This window comes from Maniola hyperantus, chromosome 11, assembly GCF_902806685.2.
Source record: "Maniola hyperantus chromosome 11, iAphHyp1.2, whole genome shotgun sequence".
Lineage (NCBI taxonomy): Eukaryota > Metazoa > Arthropoda > Insecta > Lepidoptera > Nymphalidae > Maniola > Maniola hyperantus.
The window spans coordinates 568808-589263 of NC_048546.1; the positions used below are offsets into that span (position 1 = coordinate 568808).

Sequence of the window (20456 nt, forward strand, 5' to 3'; positions counted from 1 at the left end):
ACTAATTTTAGGCAAACTACCTAAATATCAGACACCTGGGCAAGGAGGCCATGCCTCGAGGCCTGTACTCACGTCTTGACCTAGGTCAGACATTACATTAATTATTCGTAATACCCCGTCCATTAAACATGATAATTTATATAACTACCTAAACATTTTATATTTCTGTTTATGTATGTAATAATGTAAAAATGGTTTAATTGCCAAACTAGCCTTATTAGGTAGATATAACTATTTTATATAGAATCTTAAAATTGGTATATTATTCGGTTTTTACTTTATAATAGTTAAGCAAAATTTTATGAGCAGAATATTAGGGAAGCTTGAAATTGTTATTCGGCAACCCTTTAACGCCCAATCCTGTCACCATAAACGTGCATCCACGGGGCGGTTTCTGTTCCTCCTCATTCAATAGTTTCATAGAAGCCGAAGTCACAAACAGTATGTCAAAGTTAGGCCCTCCAAATGTCACAGAAGTGACTTGATGCGCGGGTATATTCACTTTTTGTAACAACTTCCCAGTAGTGGGATCGATTTTGATGACGCCGTCGCCTTTGAACAGAGCGATCCAAAGATTTCCGTCCGTGTCTATAGTGCTGCCATCTGGATAGGCGTCGATGTTGTTCTTTTTCAAGTCGAAAATGTGTTTGGGATTTGCTGAAAGAAAAATGAAAACTGACTTGTCAAAAATACTGTTTTAGGTGATTATAGCACTAATTTAGTAAATAATATACTACTGTAAGCAAGCATAGTGTGGGACGCCCTCCAGCACGATGGACCGACGATATAAAGAGGCTGGCGGAAAGTAATGTGCTTAACCGGTTAGGATTTAGGAAACGTAGATAGTGAATTGATATTGTATGTAAGTAGTTACCAAGCAAAGACGTTATTACGGGGAATCCTAAAAAGGCCTCTTACATATTTCCCCCGTGTCCACATCGTAGTCGTAACGCCGGATGTTCAACTCGATGGTGTCGGTGTAGTAGAAGGCCTTTCGTTGCAAGTCAAAGGCCAGGCCGTTGGAGATCCCGATGCCACCGCAGAGCTTGGTCACGCCGCCACCGTCGAGGCGGTACAGCGAGCCGTTTATAGGTTTTATGTTGCCTAGCAATCCTTCGTAGCCCATTGTACCTGGAAACAATAATAATGAGGTGCTGGCGAACAAAACAGTGTAAGTAATTCAGTAATTGCACGGAATAAAATTTTTGCTATATGTGCCCCCCTCCCCCATAGTCATAAAAGACACGGAGCCCATTCAACACGATGTTTTCAGGTACTGGTAAGAGATGGCACCACTAGTCGATGTAGTTACCTGCAAAAATCCTCCCCCTCGGATCTGCTTTGCCATCGTTGATTCTTGTGAGAGGCACCACGTTTGCATCAACCGTCCCCAACTCTCGTACCACAGTTGCGGGACTTCCTTCTCCACCGTCCCATTGCACGATGGTGAAGGTTCTCTCCAAGCCCACCAGGAACTGGTCTGTTGTTCCCTCCACTGGAACTATGAAACCGACGCGGCCACCTGAGAAATAAATAGCAAAAATCTAAGTACCTATTATTAAATTAAAAATCCAAATGGCGCAGTTGTATACGGCTATTAGGGCCTTCTAAATTTTCGCAGTTAAAGCGCACTTAAAATAAATACTTATTAGATACCGATATAGGTAGATACTTGCTTTAACGGTGAAGAAACCGGCATGCCTAAAAGTTCTCTATTAATGTTTTCTAAGGTCTGTGAAGTGTGGCAGACTATGGCTTAAACCCTTCTAATTCTGAGAGGACACCCGTGATCATCATGTTTCTTACCAAGTTTGGTCTTGGTGTGCTGCTTGGTGGCGAGGTGGTACTTGTGTATGGAGCAGTTCCGGATGTCCACGAAGAACAGCGCTTGCTGCCGATCATCCCAGTGCGGACCCTCGCCGAGCAGCAGCTGGTCGGTTATTTTCTCCACTTTAGCTGACATCTGCAAATAAATTCATACTTTTGGCAGTAGCCATTAAAATATAAGGAACTAAAAGCTTCAGATACCTAATTCTACATTTCCTAAGGATGCTCAGGAGTCTGGTTTCGAAACGTGCGTCCAGTTGTTTTGGGGGAATTTGTGTGATGTTTTTATTCAAGAAACACAGAATAATTACTCAATTAGATAAGTCCGGGTTGTTAATCTAAAATCTGTTAAGTAGGTACTTATTTTAAAAAGCAACATTAGTTTAAAAACAATTAGGTACCCTTCCAACATAAAAACACGGAATAGGAACTCTGGTAATATTTCCGTTTATTTTTCTTTTAAAAAATTCCTATACATAAGTACCTATAACTATACCTAGTTATAATATATTAGGTATATGATTAAAATATATTTGATCGTAGCTATTACGCTTACCTTATCAATCTTATCTATTTTTTATTAAGTACCTACCTAAGTATACTTATTCATACAAATACAAATACAAATTATTTACATAATATTTTTATTTACATAAAAGCTTAACATACCTTTAAACGCCCGACTTCGACGAGTTGTTAAAAGTTTCTTATCAGTTATGTACAAACGCTTGCAAATATGCTACCAAAACGATAAACAAATAAAAATGGTTGTTGTTTACGCGTTATGTGTTACAGGATTGGTACAGACTGCAGAAGAACAATTCCGGCACTGACCTGGGTTGGCTGTGGAGTGTCGTGATTATACCAATGTAATTTATAATTATACCAAAATAACACATAGCACTACTTCGTGAATATTATGTACCTATATCTAGTCTACAACTGATAAAAAACCGACCAAGTGCGAGTCTGATTCGCACACGAAGGGTCCCGTACCATCTCTCGTCTCAGATAAAACCCTTTAATGTGCAACACTGCAAGTTAATAAGAGACAGCGCCATCTACATGTGCATGAAGTAAACTATTTTTTCGTGTACACATTTTAAATTTTTTTGGTGACGGAACCACAAATTTTTGGATTCACTCCTTTACTTGTGCTATAAGACCAATTTCTAGATTCTAGATCAACGGGAAGTGCCCTCTATAGGTTTTCTTTATCATTAAAATTAAATAATTAAGTTAGGGTTCCTTTTGATGTACGGAACCCAAAAAAACCAGCCAAGTGCGAGTCAGACTCGCGCACCGAGAGTTCCGTACCTACTTACAGAAGTAAAACGGCAAGATTCACTTTTGTTAACGAACAGCAAAACTAAATGTTTGTAGAAAAAAACCTATTTTAGAGCGTTGACTTTATTTTTCCTAAAAAATATAAATAAATCTCTATTGACGATATATAGCAGATTTAAAAAAAATATTAATTCATATTCATCACACTCCAACTCAAGAATAAATAAATATAAATTGAAAAAAAAAATGTTTTTAATTTAATACGGGTAGCTCATTTCAATCAATACATATACATTACAATAAATATTAGGAATAGAATAGAAATATTTTTCAATTTAACTTTTGAATCGTTAATCGCATCTATGAAGGCTGACTAAGAGCGTAAGGTAAAAACAAACCGCGCCATCTAACATAAATTTTTGCTACTAGTTTTAGGTAGACAATCGTAAATATCAGCCACGCCCGGTCAAGGGGAATTGGAAATGGTAATAATTTGATTAATTTTTTTAAATTGGGAAACTTGAGAAAAAATAAAACAACTTTTTATTTAAATACAAATAAAAACCGGCCAAGTGCGATTAAGACTCACGCACCGAGGGTTCCGTAATACAGTCGTATTTTTTCGTCATTTTTCACGAGAAATCAATTAATTTTAGCAATCAAATAACTTTACAATTTTTTCAAAATCGAGTAGAAGGAAACTTGGGAAAAATAAAACACAAAAACTCTTTATTTAACTACCTACTTACAAATAAAAATTTGCATTTATTTATAATACACACTTACGTAGTTACTTAATTCTTATACCTAAACGAAAAATTCCATCCATTAAACGTGATAATTATGTACTTACCTAAACATTTTATATTTCTATTTATGCGGTTAAATTTTATGAAAAAAATGATTAATTGCCAAACCAATCTTAGTCTAGGTAGATTTTTACCTATTTTATATAGAATCTTAAAATTGTTATATAAATAATTTTGTTTTTACTTTTAATAGTTGTGCAAAATTTTATAAACTGAATATTAGGGAAGCTTAAAATTGTTATTCGGCAACCCTTTAACGCCCAATCCTGTCACCATAAACGTGCATCCACGGGGCGGTTTCTGTTCCTCCTCATTCAATAGTTTCATAGAAGCCGAAGTCACAAACAGTATGTCAAAGTTAGGCCCTCCAAATGTCACAGAAGTGACTTGATGCGCGGGTATATTCACTTTTTGTAACAACTTCCCAGTAGTGGGATCGATTTGGATGACACCGTCGCCTTTGAACAGAGCGATCCAAAGATTTCCGTCCGTGTCTATAGTGCTGCCATCTGGATAGGCGTCGATGTTGTTCCTTTTGAAGTCGAAAATGTGTTTGGGATTTGCTAAAAGAAAAAATTAGGTAAGTACAATTTTTTCTCTCAATTTTACAGGCTCTAGGAAAAAAATCTTTCACGTCATTTGTCGTGTAGGTACGCTTGGTGTTGGGGTACGGAACCCTAATAAAGGCCACTTACATATTTCCCCCGTGTCCACATCGTAGTCGTATTGCCGGATGTTGAACTCGAAGGTGTCGGTGTAGTAGAAGGCCTTGCGCTGCAAGTCCCAGGCCAGGCCGTTGGAGATGCCGATGTCGCCGCAGAGCTTGGTCACGCCGCCACCGTCGACGCGGTACAGCGAGCCGCTCGCGGGTTTTATGTTGCCTAGCGGTTCTTCGTGGCCCATTGTACCTGGAATTTTAAATTACTAGGCGTATTTACCTAAATTCACAACACAATCAGTATCAGAGATTCGACTAACTACGTCTGTTTGGAAACCTGGAATAAGGTCATACTCGTATATTCAATGTACTCTGTGGTCAAGACGTGCATCGCTTGATAAAATATTAATGTCGCTACCCACACACACACACCACAGATTCCAGAACACGATGTTGTTGCTCAATGATAAGAGATGGCGCCACTAGTCGCTTACATCTCGTGGTCAGTTACCTCCAAATATCCTCCCCTTCGGATCAGCCTTGCCATCGTTGATCCTGGTAGGAGGCACCACATCTGCATCAACCGTCCCCAACTCTCGTACCACAGTTGCGGGACTTCCTTCTCCACCGTCCCATTGCACGATGGTGAAGGTTCTCTCCAAGCCCACCAGGAACTGGTCTGTTGTTCCCTCCACTGGGACTATGAAACCGACGCGACCACCTGCGAAATAAATAACAAAAAAGTCTTAAGTATAATTAAATACTTAGTCAATTAAAAATCCATATGGCGCGACTTTATCCTGTACTAGCTTATGCTCGCGACTTAATAGCTATCTGCATTCCAAATTTCAGCCCGATACTTCCAGTAGTTTGAGCTGTGCGTTGATAGATCAGTCAGTCAGTCACCTTTTCCTTTTTTATATTCAGATACGGCCGAAAAGTAATCCATCTGTGAAGCGATTACGCACTGCAGTTCCGTCATCCGTGAGAATACCAGCGATTATCTACGACATATGTCATAAGCTACCATACAAAACAAAATGGAACGTATTTTCACGGACTCGGATCGGATGAGTGCGTAACCGGCGTAATCTTAGCATCGTTGTTGTCAATCTTCTTACTTGTTTATATCTTACCCATATCGATAGATTATAGATATACCTACATGGATAAATACTTAGATCGATTTATTTTTATTTATTTATCTCAGCTGATATGGTATTTAAGATAAAGTAAAAGGGAGATTAAGTAACTAATGTTTTATATTGAAATAAGTAAAATATTTAAGGTGGAATGCCGTTGTTACTAGATGATGTCCGCGACTTCGTTCGCGTGGATTTAGGTTTTTAAAAATCCCGTAGGAACTCTTTGATTTTCCGGGACAAAAAGTAGCCTATGTTCTTCCCCGGGATGCAAGCTTCTTCTTCTTCTTCGTTCTGGGCTGGTTTCCCGTTTCCGCACTAAAAACCTTTCCGTCTGTTGTGCGTACCTAATATGTAATGATGCAAGCTATCTCTGTAGACTGTAGGTACCAAAATTCCTCAAACAAAATCGGTTAAACGGATGGGCTGTGAAAGGCTAGCAGACAGACAGACGACACACTTTCGCATTTATAATATTAGTATAGAGGATCATGAGCCGTGATAGCCCAGTGGTTAAGACCTCCGGACTATTCGGTAGATCGGTGATCGATCCCGTGCACGTAGCAGCACCTCTACATTTTCGGAGTTAAGTGCGTTTTATAAGCAATAAATTACTTTTTAACCGACTTCAAAAAAAGGAGGAGGTTCTCAATTCGTTGGAATCTTTTTTTTTTCTTATTTTTTTTATTTTTTATGTATGTTCCCCGATTACTCGAAGACGCCTGGACCGATTTTGAAAATTCTTTTTTTGTTTGAAAGGGTATACTTCAAAGTTGGTCCCATTTCAATTTGGTGAAGATCTGATGAACATCTTCGAAGATAGATACTGGAACTCCTCAACGGATAAGAGTAAATTGGTCGCGATCAGTGTAATAGCTTAGTAAACAGTAGATTTTTAACCAGTCATAGCATAATTCCATGGGGCCACTAAAAATTGAGAAATAAAATTTTTTTACAAAAAAAATAAAAACCGACTTCGATACAGAAACACTAAAAATTGAAAAATAATTTAATTTATTACCGAATATATTATGTATACAAGAGTTAATATAGTTCCATAATAATATTTTTTGGGGTCGGTGCCAATGAGGTGCCATTGTGGAGTCTCATAAAAATATGAAGTCTAGACGATTCGCGCAGCTAAAGCTAATTGGCACCGGCACCAAAAAGTATTATTATGGAACTATATTAACTCTTGTATACATAATATATTCGGTAATAAATTAAATTATTTTTCAATTTTTAGTGTTTCTGTATCGAAGTCGGTTTTTATTTTTTTTGTAATTTTTTTTCAACTAAGTAGGTACTTAATTCCTTGATTTAACGATGAAGGAATTCACACACCCTTTCCCAGTTCTCGAAGGTGTGTGAAGTTTACCCTCACTGGGCCCGCGTGGTTGACTATGACAAGCCCTTCTCAGTCTGAGAGTAGACCCGCGGGGCGATTACGTATCTCGCGATCATTGCTGTCAAACGTCCGGCTAGAGAGAGACAGCAATAGCCACAAAGCAAAATAAAAAGAAGAAGAGAGACAGCAAATGAAATATCGCATTGCTACTGCTGTCGCTACTGCAACGTTTTACCGTGCTCTAATAAGCCGGCAATGGGTTGATCATCATGTTTCTTACCAAGTTTGGTTTTGGTGTGCTGCTTGGTGGCGAGGTGGTACTTGTGTATGGAGCAGTTCAGGATGTCGACGAAGAACAGCGCCTGCTGCCGATCATCCCAGTGCGGACCCTCGCCCAACAGCAGCTGGTCGGTTATCTTCTCCACTGTAACTGGCATCTGCAAATCAATTCATACTTTTGGCACTAGCTTATAGTAAGTACCTATATAAGGAAACTAGCTTATGCTCGCGACTTCATCCGCGTGGACTACAAAATTTCAAAACCCTATTTCACCCCCTTAGGAGTTGAATTTTCAAAAATCCTTTCTTAGCGGATGCCTACGTCATAATAGCTATCTGCATGCCAAATTTCAGCCCGATCCGTCCAGTAGTTTGAGCAGTGCGTTGATAGATCAGTCAGTCAGTCAGTCATTCAGTCAGTCAGTCAGTCAGTCACCTTTTCCTTTTATAAAATCCTTTCTTAGCGGATGCCTACGTCATAATAGCTATCTGCATGCCAAATTTCAGCCCGATCCGTCCAGTAGTTTGAGCAGTGCGTTGATAGATCAGTCAGTCAGTCAGTCAGTCAGTCAGTCAGTCAGTCACCTTTTCCTTTTATATATATAGAAGATAGGTAAAAGCTATCAAGTCATTCTACTGGTGATGTGTGGGCACACAGCTTTAAAAAATAAACATTTTTCTTCTTTATTCTACTTACATTTCCTGAGAATGCTCAGGTGTCGTCAATTGTGTTTTGGGCGATCTGTGTGGTGTTTTAAATTATTATTCAAGAAAATATCATAGCCCCACGGAAAAACAGAATATACTTGTTGTTATTTAAAAAACCGACCAAGTGCGAGTCAGGCTCGCACACTGAGGGTTCCGTACTACAGTCGTATTTTTTCGACATTTTGCACGATAATTCAAAAACTATGATGCATAAAAATAAATAAAAATCTGTTTTAGAATGCACCGGTATCCTTTCATAATTATGATACCCCACTTGATATAGTTATCTTACTTCGAATATTGAAAATACTAATTATTAGTAATTCATGAACACAATTTAATTTTTTTGTGTGATCTAACCCTAAATTCACGGTTTTCAGATCTTTCCCCAAATGTCAGCTTTAAGCCTATCTGCCAAATTTCATGATTCTAGGTCAACGGGAAGTACCCTGTAGGTTTCTAGACAGACAGACGGACAGACAGACAGAGACAACAAAGTGATCCTATAAGGGTTCCGTTTTTCCTTTTGAGGTACGGAACCCTAAAAATAAACATTTTTCTTCTTTATTCTACTTACATTTCCTGAGAATGCTCAGGTGTCGTCAATTGTGTTTTGGGAGATCTGTGTGGTGTTTTTATTCAAGAAAATATCAGAGCCTCACGGAAAAACAGAATATATAGGTACTTGTTGTAATTAAAAAAACAAATTCCATCAATTTAAAAATATAGATAGATAGGTACCTAAGTACGTATAGGTACAGTTCGTGGCAGAAAGTTGTCTCTGACACTCATACATATTATGTGACGATTTGTCGGTCTCAACGATAGAGACAATATGCTCTACAAATCTGCTTCTAAAGGTCGATGTACATCACTTTCTGTCGTTTACTGTACATCGACCTTTAGAATGAGATTTCGGCTTTGTAGAGCGTTGTCTCGTCTCTGTCACTCATACCTATGTGACGTTTTGTCGGTCTCAACGACAAATACAATGCTCTATAAAATCGCTATCTCTTTCTAAAGGTAGTATGTACTTACATTATTTTCTGCCGCGTACTGTACTTAGTATATAACCACCTATTTAAACAACTTGTAATAGTTACTATGAAGATATTTCTGCGTCCGGCCTTTGAAATAATTTCGATGCTTCGAGCCTACTATGCTACTATACTGCCTACCTATGGATAGAGTAAATAAAACCGGCCAAGTGCGAGTCAGGCTCGCGCAATGAGGGTTCCGTACTACAGTCGTATTTTTTCGTCATTTTGCAGGATAATTCAAAAACTATGATAGGTACATAAAAATAAATAAAAATCTGTTTTAGAATGCACAGGTTAAGACCTTTCATATGATACCCCACTTAATATAGTAATCTTACTTAGAAAATTGAAAATACTAATTATGACCACTATACTATAATTCATGACCACAATTTAATTTTTTTGTGTGATCTAACCCTAAATTCACGGTTTTCAGATTTTTCCCCAAATGTCAGCTATAAGATCTACCTACTTACCTGCCAAATTTCATGATTCTAGGTCAACGGAAGTACCCTGTAGGTTTCTTGACAGACAGACATACAAACAGACAGACAGACAACAAAGTGATCCTATAAGGGTTCCGTTTTTCCTTTTGAGGTACGGAACCCTAAAAATGCGTAGGTAAGTACCTACTGGTTTGGTTACGAGATGATTACGTACGAGGTTCAATTTCATTGTATGGACGCGGAACAAATACCTACAATCTACTAAGTAGTAAACTATGCTAGCGTTTTTTGTATGCGTTATGGACATTTCCATTGAATAATAGACTTCGCTTTTATGTTGGTAGCTAGTTACCTACCTAGTACCTACCTACCTATTGACTAATCTACCGGCTACCATCATATTCATAATCAATAACACAAAAATCTAAAAGACCCTTACAACACTTTAATTTCAAGAACTACCTACTTAGGTAAGTATTTTCTCAAACAACTTTCGCACTCTTAACGGTGACGCGTGCGCGAACTGACTTCCTTGAAAAAGGACCCCGGATGGGTTCGAAACTAGTCGGGGTAGCGTCGACTAAACTCGTGAGTATAGTCACGTAAACACGTGAGAGATAAATATAATGGAAATCACTCACGATAGTTTAAACGCTAAAATACAAAATACTTAAATACCTACCTACAATAACATACAAGTATACTCGACGACTAATCCCTCCACTTTACTGCAACGCTTATCTTCAGGTCATCAGGTGATATGAATCCATATTTCACATGATATAAAGGTAACACATAGGTACCTAATAAAATGCTATACACTTATGGAACGCGCTTAACAAGCGCGTTCCATCGTACCCAGGGGCAGAGCCGGCTGCATATTCGCCGCCGGGGTGCGAAAGTCTGCGCCCCACCCCGCCTTAGAAGTATCTAATAATTACCTGCACACATTTAGTACGCGACAGATCGAGCTGGCAATCAAGGTATGAGAAATATTGTGCGAAATTTTGCACAATATTGCCCATGGGAGACATATATTATTTGTTTCTTTTTCGGCACGGCCAGAAATCAAATCTAGGTAGTTAGCGGTCGGCTTGACGCCCCCTAGGACTCTGCGGAGTGCACCGCACCCCTTGAACCCCCGGGTAAAGATGGCCCTGCCCAGGGGTCAGTTTGAGTCGCCCCGGAGCCATGGGGAAAATTTGGCTCCGGTGCGGCTCAAACCGACCCTCGCGGCGCTCGCTCAGCATAGTCTTTCATAATTATCACCTGCAGGGCGATTGTCTAAAACCTGCATCAATCATTATTACAATCTCAATTGTTCTGATTGGCTGAATTTGTGCCATTCTTGTTGCAACAATGCATTGTAGCCAATAGTGAGCGAGCATTAACCAATCAGAGATGATTGCGATCGTGACATTGTACATGTCAAACAACCACGGTAGGGCCACTGGATATATTTTATTGTATTACTTTTTGACGTGAAATTGTCTTAAGTATCTCTACCGGCTAAAACTCATGTGTGGGTTCAACGTATTGTGTTATCATATCAACCAAGACGCGGAGCCGGCTGGCACGACTGTTGGACTCGGAATAGGTCTGTAGCTATTAAATATTTCCTTTGATTTTACTTTTAAAAATTTCCTATATCGTCTAAAGTAGGCTTAAAATAGCTTTGACCGTAGTTCTTATGCTGGGTTACCTATCAATTTTTATCGGTAGGTAGATATATCTAATACTTATGAAAGAAAAAGCGGGCTGACTGATCTATCAACGCACAGCTCAAAAACTACTAAACGGATCAGACTGAAAAGCATGCAGAATGCAGATAGCTATCTTGACGTAGACATACGCTAAGAAACGATTTTGAAAATTCAAAAATAGTGGGTTGATGTAGTCCACGCGGACGACGTCGCGGGAATAAGCTAGTTAATTATAAAGTTTAACATACCTTTGAACGCGTTTCGACGAGTTGTTTTATTAGTTAATAGCTTCAGCCTGTTATAAACGAATAAAAAAGAATTTGTTTATGAGTTTGATAGCTGTGTGTTAAACAGACTGAAGGACGACCGACTGGCGCCACAGAGTACTTGACCGGCACTGAGCCTGAGTCGACTGTCGTGCTCGTGCAGTAATAGCACTTAACAGCAGCACGTACCTACTTACTACTTTGTTGTGCATGTACTTATCTACAACTGATAAAATATATGTATCTCTACATAGGCAACTATAATAAGCATACTTCTTGCTTAAGCGCTTGTAGGATGTAAACCTACTTATTACAATGTATTTTTTTTTAATCATCATAAAGAATGTTTAACAAGTCCACTTTAGACACAGCAAAAAAACCATACATTTGTTACATAGTAGGAATAGAAGAAAAACTATAATATCTAAAGTAGCACAGTGGTACTTACTCCAGATATACCTAACACCATACCAGTGGTACTTACTCCAGATATACCTAACACCATACCAGTGGTACTTATTCCAGATATACCTAACACCATATCAGTGGTACTTACTCCAGATATACCTAACACCATACCAGTGGTACTTATTCCAGATATACCTAACACCATATCAGTGGTACTTATTCCAGATATACCTAACACCATATCAGTGGTACTTACTCCAGATATACCTAACACCATACCAGTGGTACTTATTCCAGATATACCTAACACCATATCAGTGGTACTTACTCCAGATATACCTAACACCATACCAGTGGTACTTATTCCAGATATACCTAACACCATATCAGTGGTACTTACTCCAGATATACCTAACACCATACCAGTGGTACTTATTCCAGATATACCTAACACCATATCAGTGGTACTTATTCCAGATATACCTAACACCATACCAGTGGTACTTACTCCAGATATACCTAACACCATATCAGTGGTACTTATTCCAGATATACCTAACACCATATCAGTGGTACTTATTCCAGATATACCTAACACCATACCAGTGGTACTTATTCCAGATATACCTAACACCATACCAGTGGTACTTATTCCAGATATACCTAACACCATATCAGTGGTACTTACTCCAGATATACGATGTACATACTTAAGAGTTTGTATCTAGTATTATCGAGATCTTCAGTAGGAATAGCTCAGCGTGCGGCGCCCCCGCTGAAGCGGCAACCGGCAATGGGCAGGGCACGTAGTTTGAAAACCGATAGACGTTGGGGTCCCAAGGTGGTGGTGGTAGTGATGGCGACCACTAAATGGACGGACGACATTAGGCGGTGCACCGCCTAATGGTAGGGACCTCCACACGGTCTGGCACTGCGGTGCGGTGCCAGACCGTCGGCCCCAAGTCCCTACCATGATACCATGTCCATTGTCCAGCAATGGACGTCTATCGGTTGATGATGATGATAATCGAGATTCGAGCGTATACCTACCCACTTAATATGTAACAATAATAATAATTAATATATTCTTTAACACACATATTCATTTAAATTTAATTCCAACCCTAACGGAGTGGATGTACCTGCGAGTAATTACAAATTTCTCTTGCACCCATGACCCACTGGTGGCAGAAGCCGGCGGGTGCCCGGGTCGACCCAAGTCGTGTGGAAGAAAGAAAACAACATTTTGAAAAAAATCAGCTTACTTTTTTATTCGATGGAATTTGGAAAAAAATACAAATTACTCTCCAAAGGCGGACTTTACGCTAGCTTTGAGCTCTGTACAACCAGTACACCTACCATTTATAGTAATTAGTATATTCACAACACAATTATTGTATACAATGATATGACAAACAATTTAGTTTCTACATTTACTTAGTGGTACGGAAACGTACACTAATTTAGAGAATTATTTTACTTAAAGCTGCGCGTCAACAGTGCTCGCGAACCTGTAACGCATCGGATGATGTTCAACAGAAGTGAAGCTTATGTTCGACTCAGTAGTGTAGCCTACGAAGAGGGAAGTCATCTGTGACGGTGACGTTTTGTTTAGACTTACTCCCCAGCGGCGGCCGAGCGCAAAGTGGTGCTATAGAAGCTTCGCTTTAAACGTACAAACGTAGAAGAACGAGGATTAAGGTCCGGTTTCCACCTATGCAAAGCGGAGAAGTGTTCAATCGACCAATCAGATTCTTAATAGACAAAATATTTTTGTCTATCAAATCATCTTTTAGAAATCTGATTGGTGGATTGAACAAATCTCCTCGCTCCGCTCCGCTTATGTGAAAACCTGGCCTTATGAACGTTTTCGGCGCCCAGTATTCGACTGCGGAGCGACGGTATTCGTAGTGTCCTTTTGAGTACAGTTTCGCGAACATCGTGACAACCCAGCTTAACAAACAAGACTTAAAAAACTTGGCACAAAACAATTAGAGACTATCTACTTAAATGACGTTAGAAAAAATCACGAATTATAATAAATCGAATACCCTGCGGGACGCTACATGACAAGATCAAAAGTAACTGATGGTACACTTAAAAAAATATACTAAACTATTTTTTTTAGGTAAATATTAATTAACGACTAACATAAAAAATCTAACTTCTAATGATTTAAATCTAATACTGAATAAATTGAAACACTTTACATTTAAACATCACACTACACTTATTTTTTTTAGGTTTTTTTCCGTTTAAATATATATATATTTAACAACGCACTGTACAAACAATAAAGTTTTCCGTTACATAGTATAGTTAGTTACATTTAATATACGTACGTGTACTTATGTAATATATAATTAATTATCATTATAATAATTAAAATAATCGTAAAGTAAGGCGGTTTCCAGTAAGTCGCTTAATCGTTACTTAGTTTCGTTAAAACGAGACAGAGCTATCTCTCACATAAATCTGTCTCGTTTTAACTCAATGTTAAGTAACGATTAGTGACTACGGCGGTTAGTGATTTGTCGGTGCGGCAACGGCGCAGTGTCGGTAACACAGATTACAGAAACTATTATCTAATCTGTGGTCGGTAACGCAGTGCCGAAAGCACAGAGCAACTTTATTTCAATGAGTGTTTCCTCAATCAAAATTTTAGAGTATTCGCATCTTCCTCTTATCAATGCAATGTAATAAAAAACCGGTCAAATGCGAGTCAGACTCGCGCACCGAGGGTTCCGTACCAGTCGTATTTTTCGACATTTTGCACAAAAAAATCAAAGAATATAATGCATAAAAATAAATAAAAATCTGGTTTAGAATGTACAGGTGCCTTTCATATAATAATAGAATGTATAGGTGACCCACTTGGTATATTAATCTTACTTTGAAAGTTGAAAATACTAATTACTTTTTAATTTTAATTATTATTTTTGTGATGTAACTACAAATTCACGTTTTTCCGATTATTCCCCTTACGTGTGCTAAACTACCTACCTACCTACATGCCAAATTTAATTTCAGATTCTACGACAACGGGAAGTGCCTTATAGGTTTCTTGACAGACGGACAGACAACAAAGTGATCCTATTAGAGTTCCATTTTTCCTTTTGAGGTACGGAACCCTGAAAAAGGAGAGAAACTTAATTTAAATTAAAACTATCAAACCTCGTGTCTTGAGATGCCAGTCTTGAGCATAAAATTTTGTGAAAATTTATAATTTTGCTTTTTAAAATTTATAATTATGTTTTTGTAAGTATGTTTATGTTAGTTTGTACTCGTATTTTAATTAGTGTAATTGGCTTTATGGCCGTTCTAATTAAATAATAAATAAATAATAATAATAATAATAATAAAGTTTAAATTTGTAGAGAAACACTAAAATTTAGTCTTTAATTTAAAAGTCGTCTCCAGTCCTTTTTTAGCAACATTAAAAAGAAAAAGATGCAGATACTCTAAATTTAGTTTAGAATAAGACATCAGAATCGACGCCATTAATACGCCATTATGTGAGTAAAGTTCGCCGAAGGTATATATAGGAATAGTTCAATGTCCGTTCAGGATTTCCTGCCATTTGCAGGAAACAAAATCGTAGAAAGAGACATTCGATAGTACATAGTACCAATATGGTTGTACACGCACAGCTGTATCGTTTCGGTATTAGCCTGAGCCAACACCGCACTGTTGCAGCATTGACAATAGAAGAAACGGCCTGAGGGTCAAAAACAGTGGGCGGATTTTACAGTATTTTTAATGAGAAAAATCTTACTTTCTAACTTTTACAAAAAAGTTACTCCCACAAAAAATTGCGGGCAATCGTTCTAAATATTCCCCACCCTAGAGACTAAACACACCTATGTTCCACTTGAAAGTAAATATTTCACTACGAAATTTAATATTATTGTCTTTAAATAGTTATATTATTAAAAAAAAAACTGTTTTTCAATAAATCTAGAGACGAATAAATTTGACATTTTGTGATTTTCAATACCTAAATCTTCAGTCAATACGTCGAATTTATTCCTCAAACACATTTTTTGATGATTTTGTGCCCGGTGACATTTCTGACGTTTTGTGTTGTAGATGTGGCACGTATGTAAGAACCCTTAGACGGGGCTGTGTTGTTACTTATATGTGTATTGTAGCTATTTTTGATATTTATTGTGCTATTTATGGTATTGATAAGTGTGTTCAGCCTTTATCACGTCAACATGGCGCCCATAACTCCAAACCTGCACAATTACGTCCGAATCACAGCCAAAACGTTATAAACATTCCAAAAATATCTTCTGAAAATTTAGCATGGCATGAGATTACTACATAAAATGGCGCTCGCGCTTACAATATAAGCAATAACTAAGGGTTACTTCCCACGGTCCGTAAAAGCACGAGCAGATCTACCTCTAGTGAAACTTTTTTCTCGGGTCGTGTGTTTTTATGTATCAAAATAGCTAAGTAGCTTTTCTTCCTTTTTTATATTCTTTTGACATTAAATCAGATGCGTAGGTCTCTCTCGATATTATATTGCCCGGCAAACAACTAAGACCTGAAGCAGCGTAGTGGCAGAAAGTTGCCGAATCCGGAAAGCGAAAGTCGACGTATCAACCAATCGCGTGCACTCGCGCTGAATGATCAACCAATCGCGTGCACCCGCCATTCGTCAGCTAATCAAGTTGTTTGCTGGGCACTGTACTTAGTGTTGTTTTATCGTGAGTCAGTACAAATTGAAATGTAGCGTTTGTAGTTCGTACTATCGCGACCCATGAGAAGCCACCCTAAGAACAAAATAAGTGGGAAATGATGATGAGCAATTCTTACACAAATATTTTATACAAATGTTTGTGTGTGTGGATATGACAAAGGTGTATGAAGGAATTAATTTTAAAAAACTTTAATTAGGTTGTGCGTAGACCATATTCTTATACAAACGATAAAGGTAGTTTGTCCATCAGACATGTGCACAAGCCGTAAGTTAGAAAAATGACAACCGATAAGGCTACGTCTCCACCAGGGATGTAAAGTATCGTCCTTTAATCACGTGAGGTTTTAGTCTAAAAACCCTCTCCCCCGAACATGAAACACTACTAACTGCCCCCCCCCCCCCCCCCCCAACCAACCTCACGTGATTAAAGGACGACTCCTAAGTTAGAATGTGCATGCATGTATGTAATAATATGCATATGAATGGAGCGATCCTATTAGTGAATTCACACACCTAAGTTATCGCGCATCCCCGGTGTAAACTCACCCTAAGATTGGTTCAGTATTCTTTTCATATGAAACAGCCTTAAATAGCTTTCTCTGATGGCCATTGGACATACACCCTAGTTTACATGTACTAAGTATAAATAAATGCGTAGACTAGGTCAGCGGCAAATATAATAATATATGGAACAAAAGTTAGAATGTTAGTAATTTGTTCACTTATTTCTTTGAGGATTACAGATCAAAATGTATTCTAAAAAATTAAATTCCCTTATGGCATAAAAACAAAACAGAACTAATTAAGGCCTAAAATGAGACCACAAAAATGGCATTCGATACTTTTCAATTTCTAATGTGAATTTGAATAGTTTTTTTTCTTGGGATTTTTATTCATTCGTTTTTATGCCATAAGGGAATCCTAAACGACGACGCTACAAGATTACCCAAGCACCAAATTATATTATATTAGATACGAGGATGAGATCAACATAGGACAAATTGCTGGCAGAGATTCAACAAAAGGGCGTTCATAAGCGATAGTTCAATGAGATCGGGCGTAACCTAACCTAAAAGACATTAGGCTACGAACAAACCGGGCGGAATTTCTGCTAGCGGAAAACACGCACCGCGTACCGCTCTGTGTTGTATTAAAATGTTCGCAGATCGCCATTCTAGACGCCGTGGAACCGTCCGCATACGTTTCTCCGCACTTCGAAATTGTGCGGGTTTCCGCGCAATTGCGGAAAATATTGTAATTTTAATTTGTAATGTTTGCTATTTTGTTTTTTAATTGTAGTTTGGTGCCGTGATAATGATAAGTATATATTTTTGGCACACCAAATTTTTAAGGTGAGACAAATTTTCTGATTTGTCAGACCTAACCTAATGTTTGTTTCTGCAAAAAAAGGGGTTTGGTTTGTTTTAAGTTTAACATTTACTTAGGTGAAATCTATAGAGCATACTTTGACTTAGCTGTTTTAACACAGTTAAATCGAGACAGATTTATGTCAGAGACATAACTCTGTCTCGTTTTCACTAAGTCTGAACAAAGCCAAATATGCTTTATACTCTATAGATTTCAACTTTAGTGCAGTGTTTACCAACATCGGAGAATTAAGAGCGAGATTTCCGCTTAAAGATTTGTAGGGTGGTAGTAGCGGAATATTGCGTGAGTTTTTCCGCGAGCGGATTTTTCGTTAGATGTGTTCACAGCCTAAGTGCCCAAAGCGGCGAGCAAACCCTACTGACTTACTGTAACTGTAAACTATCTAACGTAAAACTTAATACGTATGTTGCAACATACGAACCCAAGTATTTCCAAAAGGGAATAAAAAATGGTATGTGTTATTCAGCTCATCAAAGCTATTAAAAAAGAGAAAAAAGCACAGTCGAATTGAGAAGCTCCTCCTTTTTTTGAAGTCGGTTAAATTTTTATTTTTTTATTTTTAATAGATATAGCGAGCAAACGAGCAGGCGGGTCACCTGATGTTAAGTGATTACCGCCGCCCATGAACATTTGCAGCACCAGAGGAGCCGCCGATGCGTTGCCGGCCTTTTAGGAATTTGTTGGTCCGCCCCTTGAATAACCCCATGTTATAATCTAGTGGGAACACCGCCGATGGGAGTTGGTTCCACAGTTGTTGGTGGACCACACACAAAAATGGTTATATTCGTCGGTTACTCAAGGGTTATTATTTAATTAAATCAAAAGAAACCATTTTTACAACTAAAGAATACTATGAAAAAAATGACTATACTACTTCCATTTGACAAATTGGTATAGTGACGTTCGAATTGGATTCATATTAACTATCGATAGAAATGTAATGTCAAAAACATTCGTTTCTCATAAGGAAAACGCAAGTAATTAATTAGTACTATATCTATGATCGGGAACATTAAGAAAGTAGGACGTTATTGCGTTTACATTTTACAGTCAAACCACAAAATTTTGTACTGGTACCAAAAAATAATATAATGGGCTAAAGACAGTGTGGCTAATTCCATTGTACACAATCTCTAAACTAAACTAAAATGGCACGTCTAAATCTATTGCTATCCCTTTCAGTGTTGCTCGCGGAAAAGGATAGCACTAGATTTAGACCTGTCAATTTAGTTTAGTTTAGAGATTGTGTACAAGAGAATCAGCCCCAATGTGTTTGATTCTATTGTATAACATATCTAAATTGTAAATGAAGAAGAAACCGGCTTTACTCACGTACATGTTTAGTCGACGTTAGCCCGAATAGTTACTACTCGACTCGACGAGAAATAGTTTAAACGAAAAAATCTCTAAATTGACTGAATCTAATGCCTGTCCTAGCTGTGACAGCCTAGAGGTTAGGACGTCTGCCTTCTAATCTGAGGTCCGGGGTTCGATCCCGGGCACGCACGTCTAACTTTTCTGAGTTATGTGCGTTTTATACATTAAATATCACTTGCTTTAACGGTGAAGGCAAACATCGTGAGGAAACCTGCATGCCTGAGAGTTCTCCATAATGTTCTCAAAGGTGTGTGAAATCTACCAATCGGCACACGGCCAGCGTGGTAGACTATGGCCAAAACCCTTCTCACTCTGAGATGAGATCCGTGCTCTGTAGTGAGCGGCGATGGGTTGATCATGATGATGATGAATGCATGTCCTCTTCTGTAGGGAGCATTATGAAAGGAATAAAATATATTTAGATCTCTCATTTTAGTTTAGTTTGAAGAATGTGTACAACAGAGTCAGCCACAATGTTCTATTTTATTTACTAGTCTATTCCAAAAAGGGGTTGTTTTTATACAACCACAAACACTTGGGATCTGTCGTGCTACAACATACACTAAAACTAATAATAAAGTAAGTTAACTTAAATTTCTCCACGCGTTTCTACTTTCTATACATAGCGTTGCCTTACCTATCGTCACCTTACTTAGGAATGATATAAAGCGCCTAACTAGTGTTACACTATTACTCCGAAACCCTACAAAAATACCTCGAAAACCCTGTCGACCTCTTCAATTTGGGAGCACCTTTGAACACTTAGGGATAATTATTGTAAAAAAAATGACACGTGACGTCACATCACCAGACTCCGTTTTACGGAATATTGATAGTAATGCTAATATCATCAACGCTTGCAATCTTTCTTAGCTGATATCGAACATTAAGGTATTTTAATATTTAAGGTCGCAATGACGAAGTGGGTTCCCAGGAAATCCCAAATAATAATATTTAAGGTACCCTTAAATACTAAATAGCGTTTCAGTATTTGAACACGGAAAGTCACTCATCTTTTAAAACTATGAGCGAAAAATACGATAAATAAAAAAATTATATCG

The 20456-nt window shown here is 38.1% G+C and overlaps 1 protein-coding gene across 1 annotated transcript; it reads right to left on the bottom strand.

Moving 5' to 3' along the window:
- Window positions 1-98: 98 nt before the first annotated feature.
- Window positions 99-11662, bottom strand: LOC117986645 (uncharacterized). The gene is made up of 10 exons (XM_069501998.1): window positions 11496-11662; window positions 7352-7508; window positions 5093-5302; window positions 4619-4831; window positions 4153-4486; window positions 2786-2846; window positions 1807-1963; window positions 1313-1522; window positions 919-1131; window positions 99-657 (listed from the first exon to the last, which is right to left on the bottom strand). Exons 2-10 carry the CDS (start codon window positions 7506-7508, stop codon window positions 314-316), a joined length of 1899 nt encoding a protein of 632 aa, XP_069358099.1. The 5' UTR covers window positions 11496-11662; the 3' UTR covers window positions 99-313.
- Between the last annotated feature and the right edge of the window lie 8794 nt (window positions 11663-20456).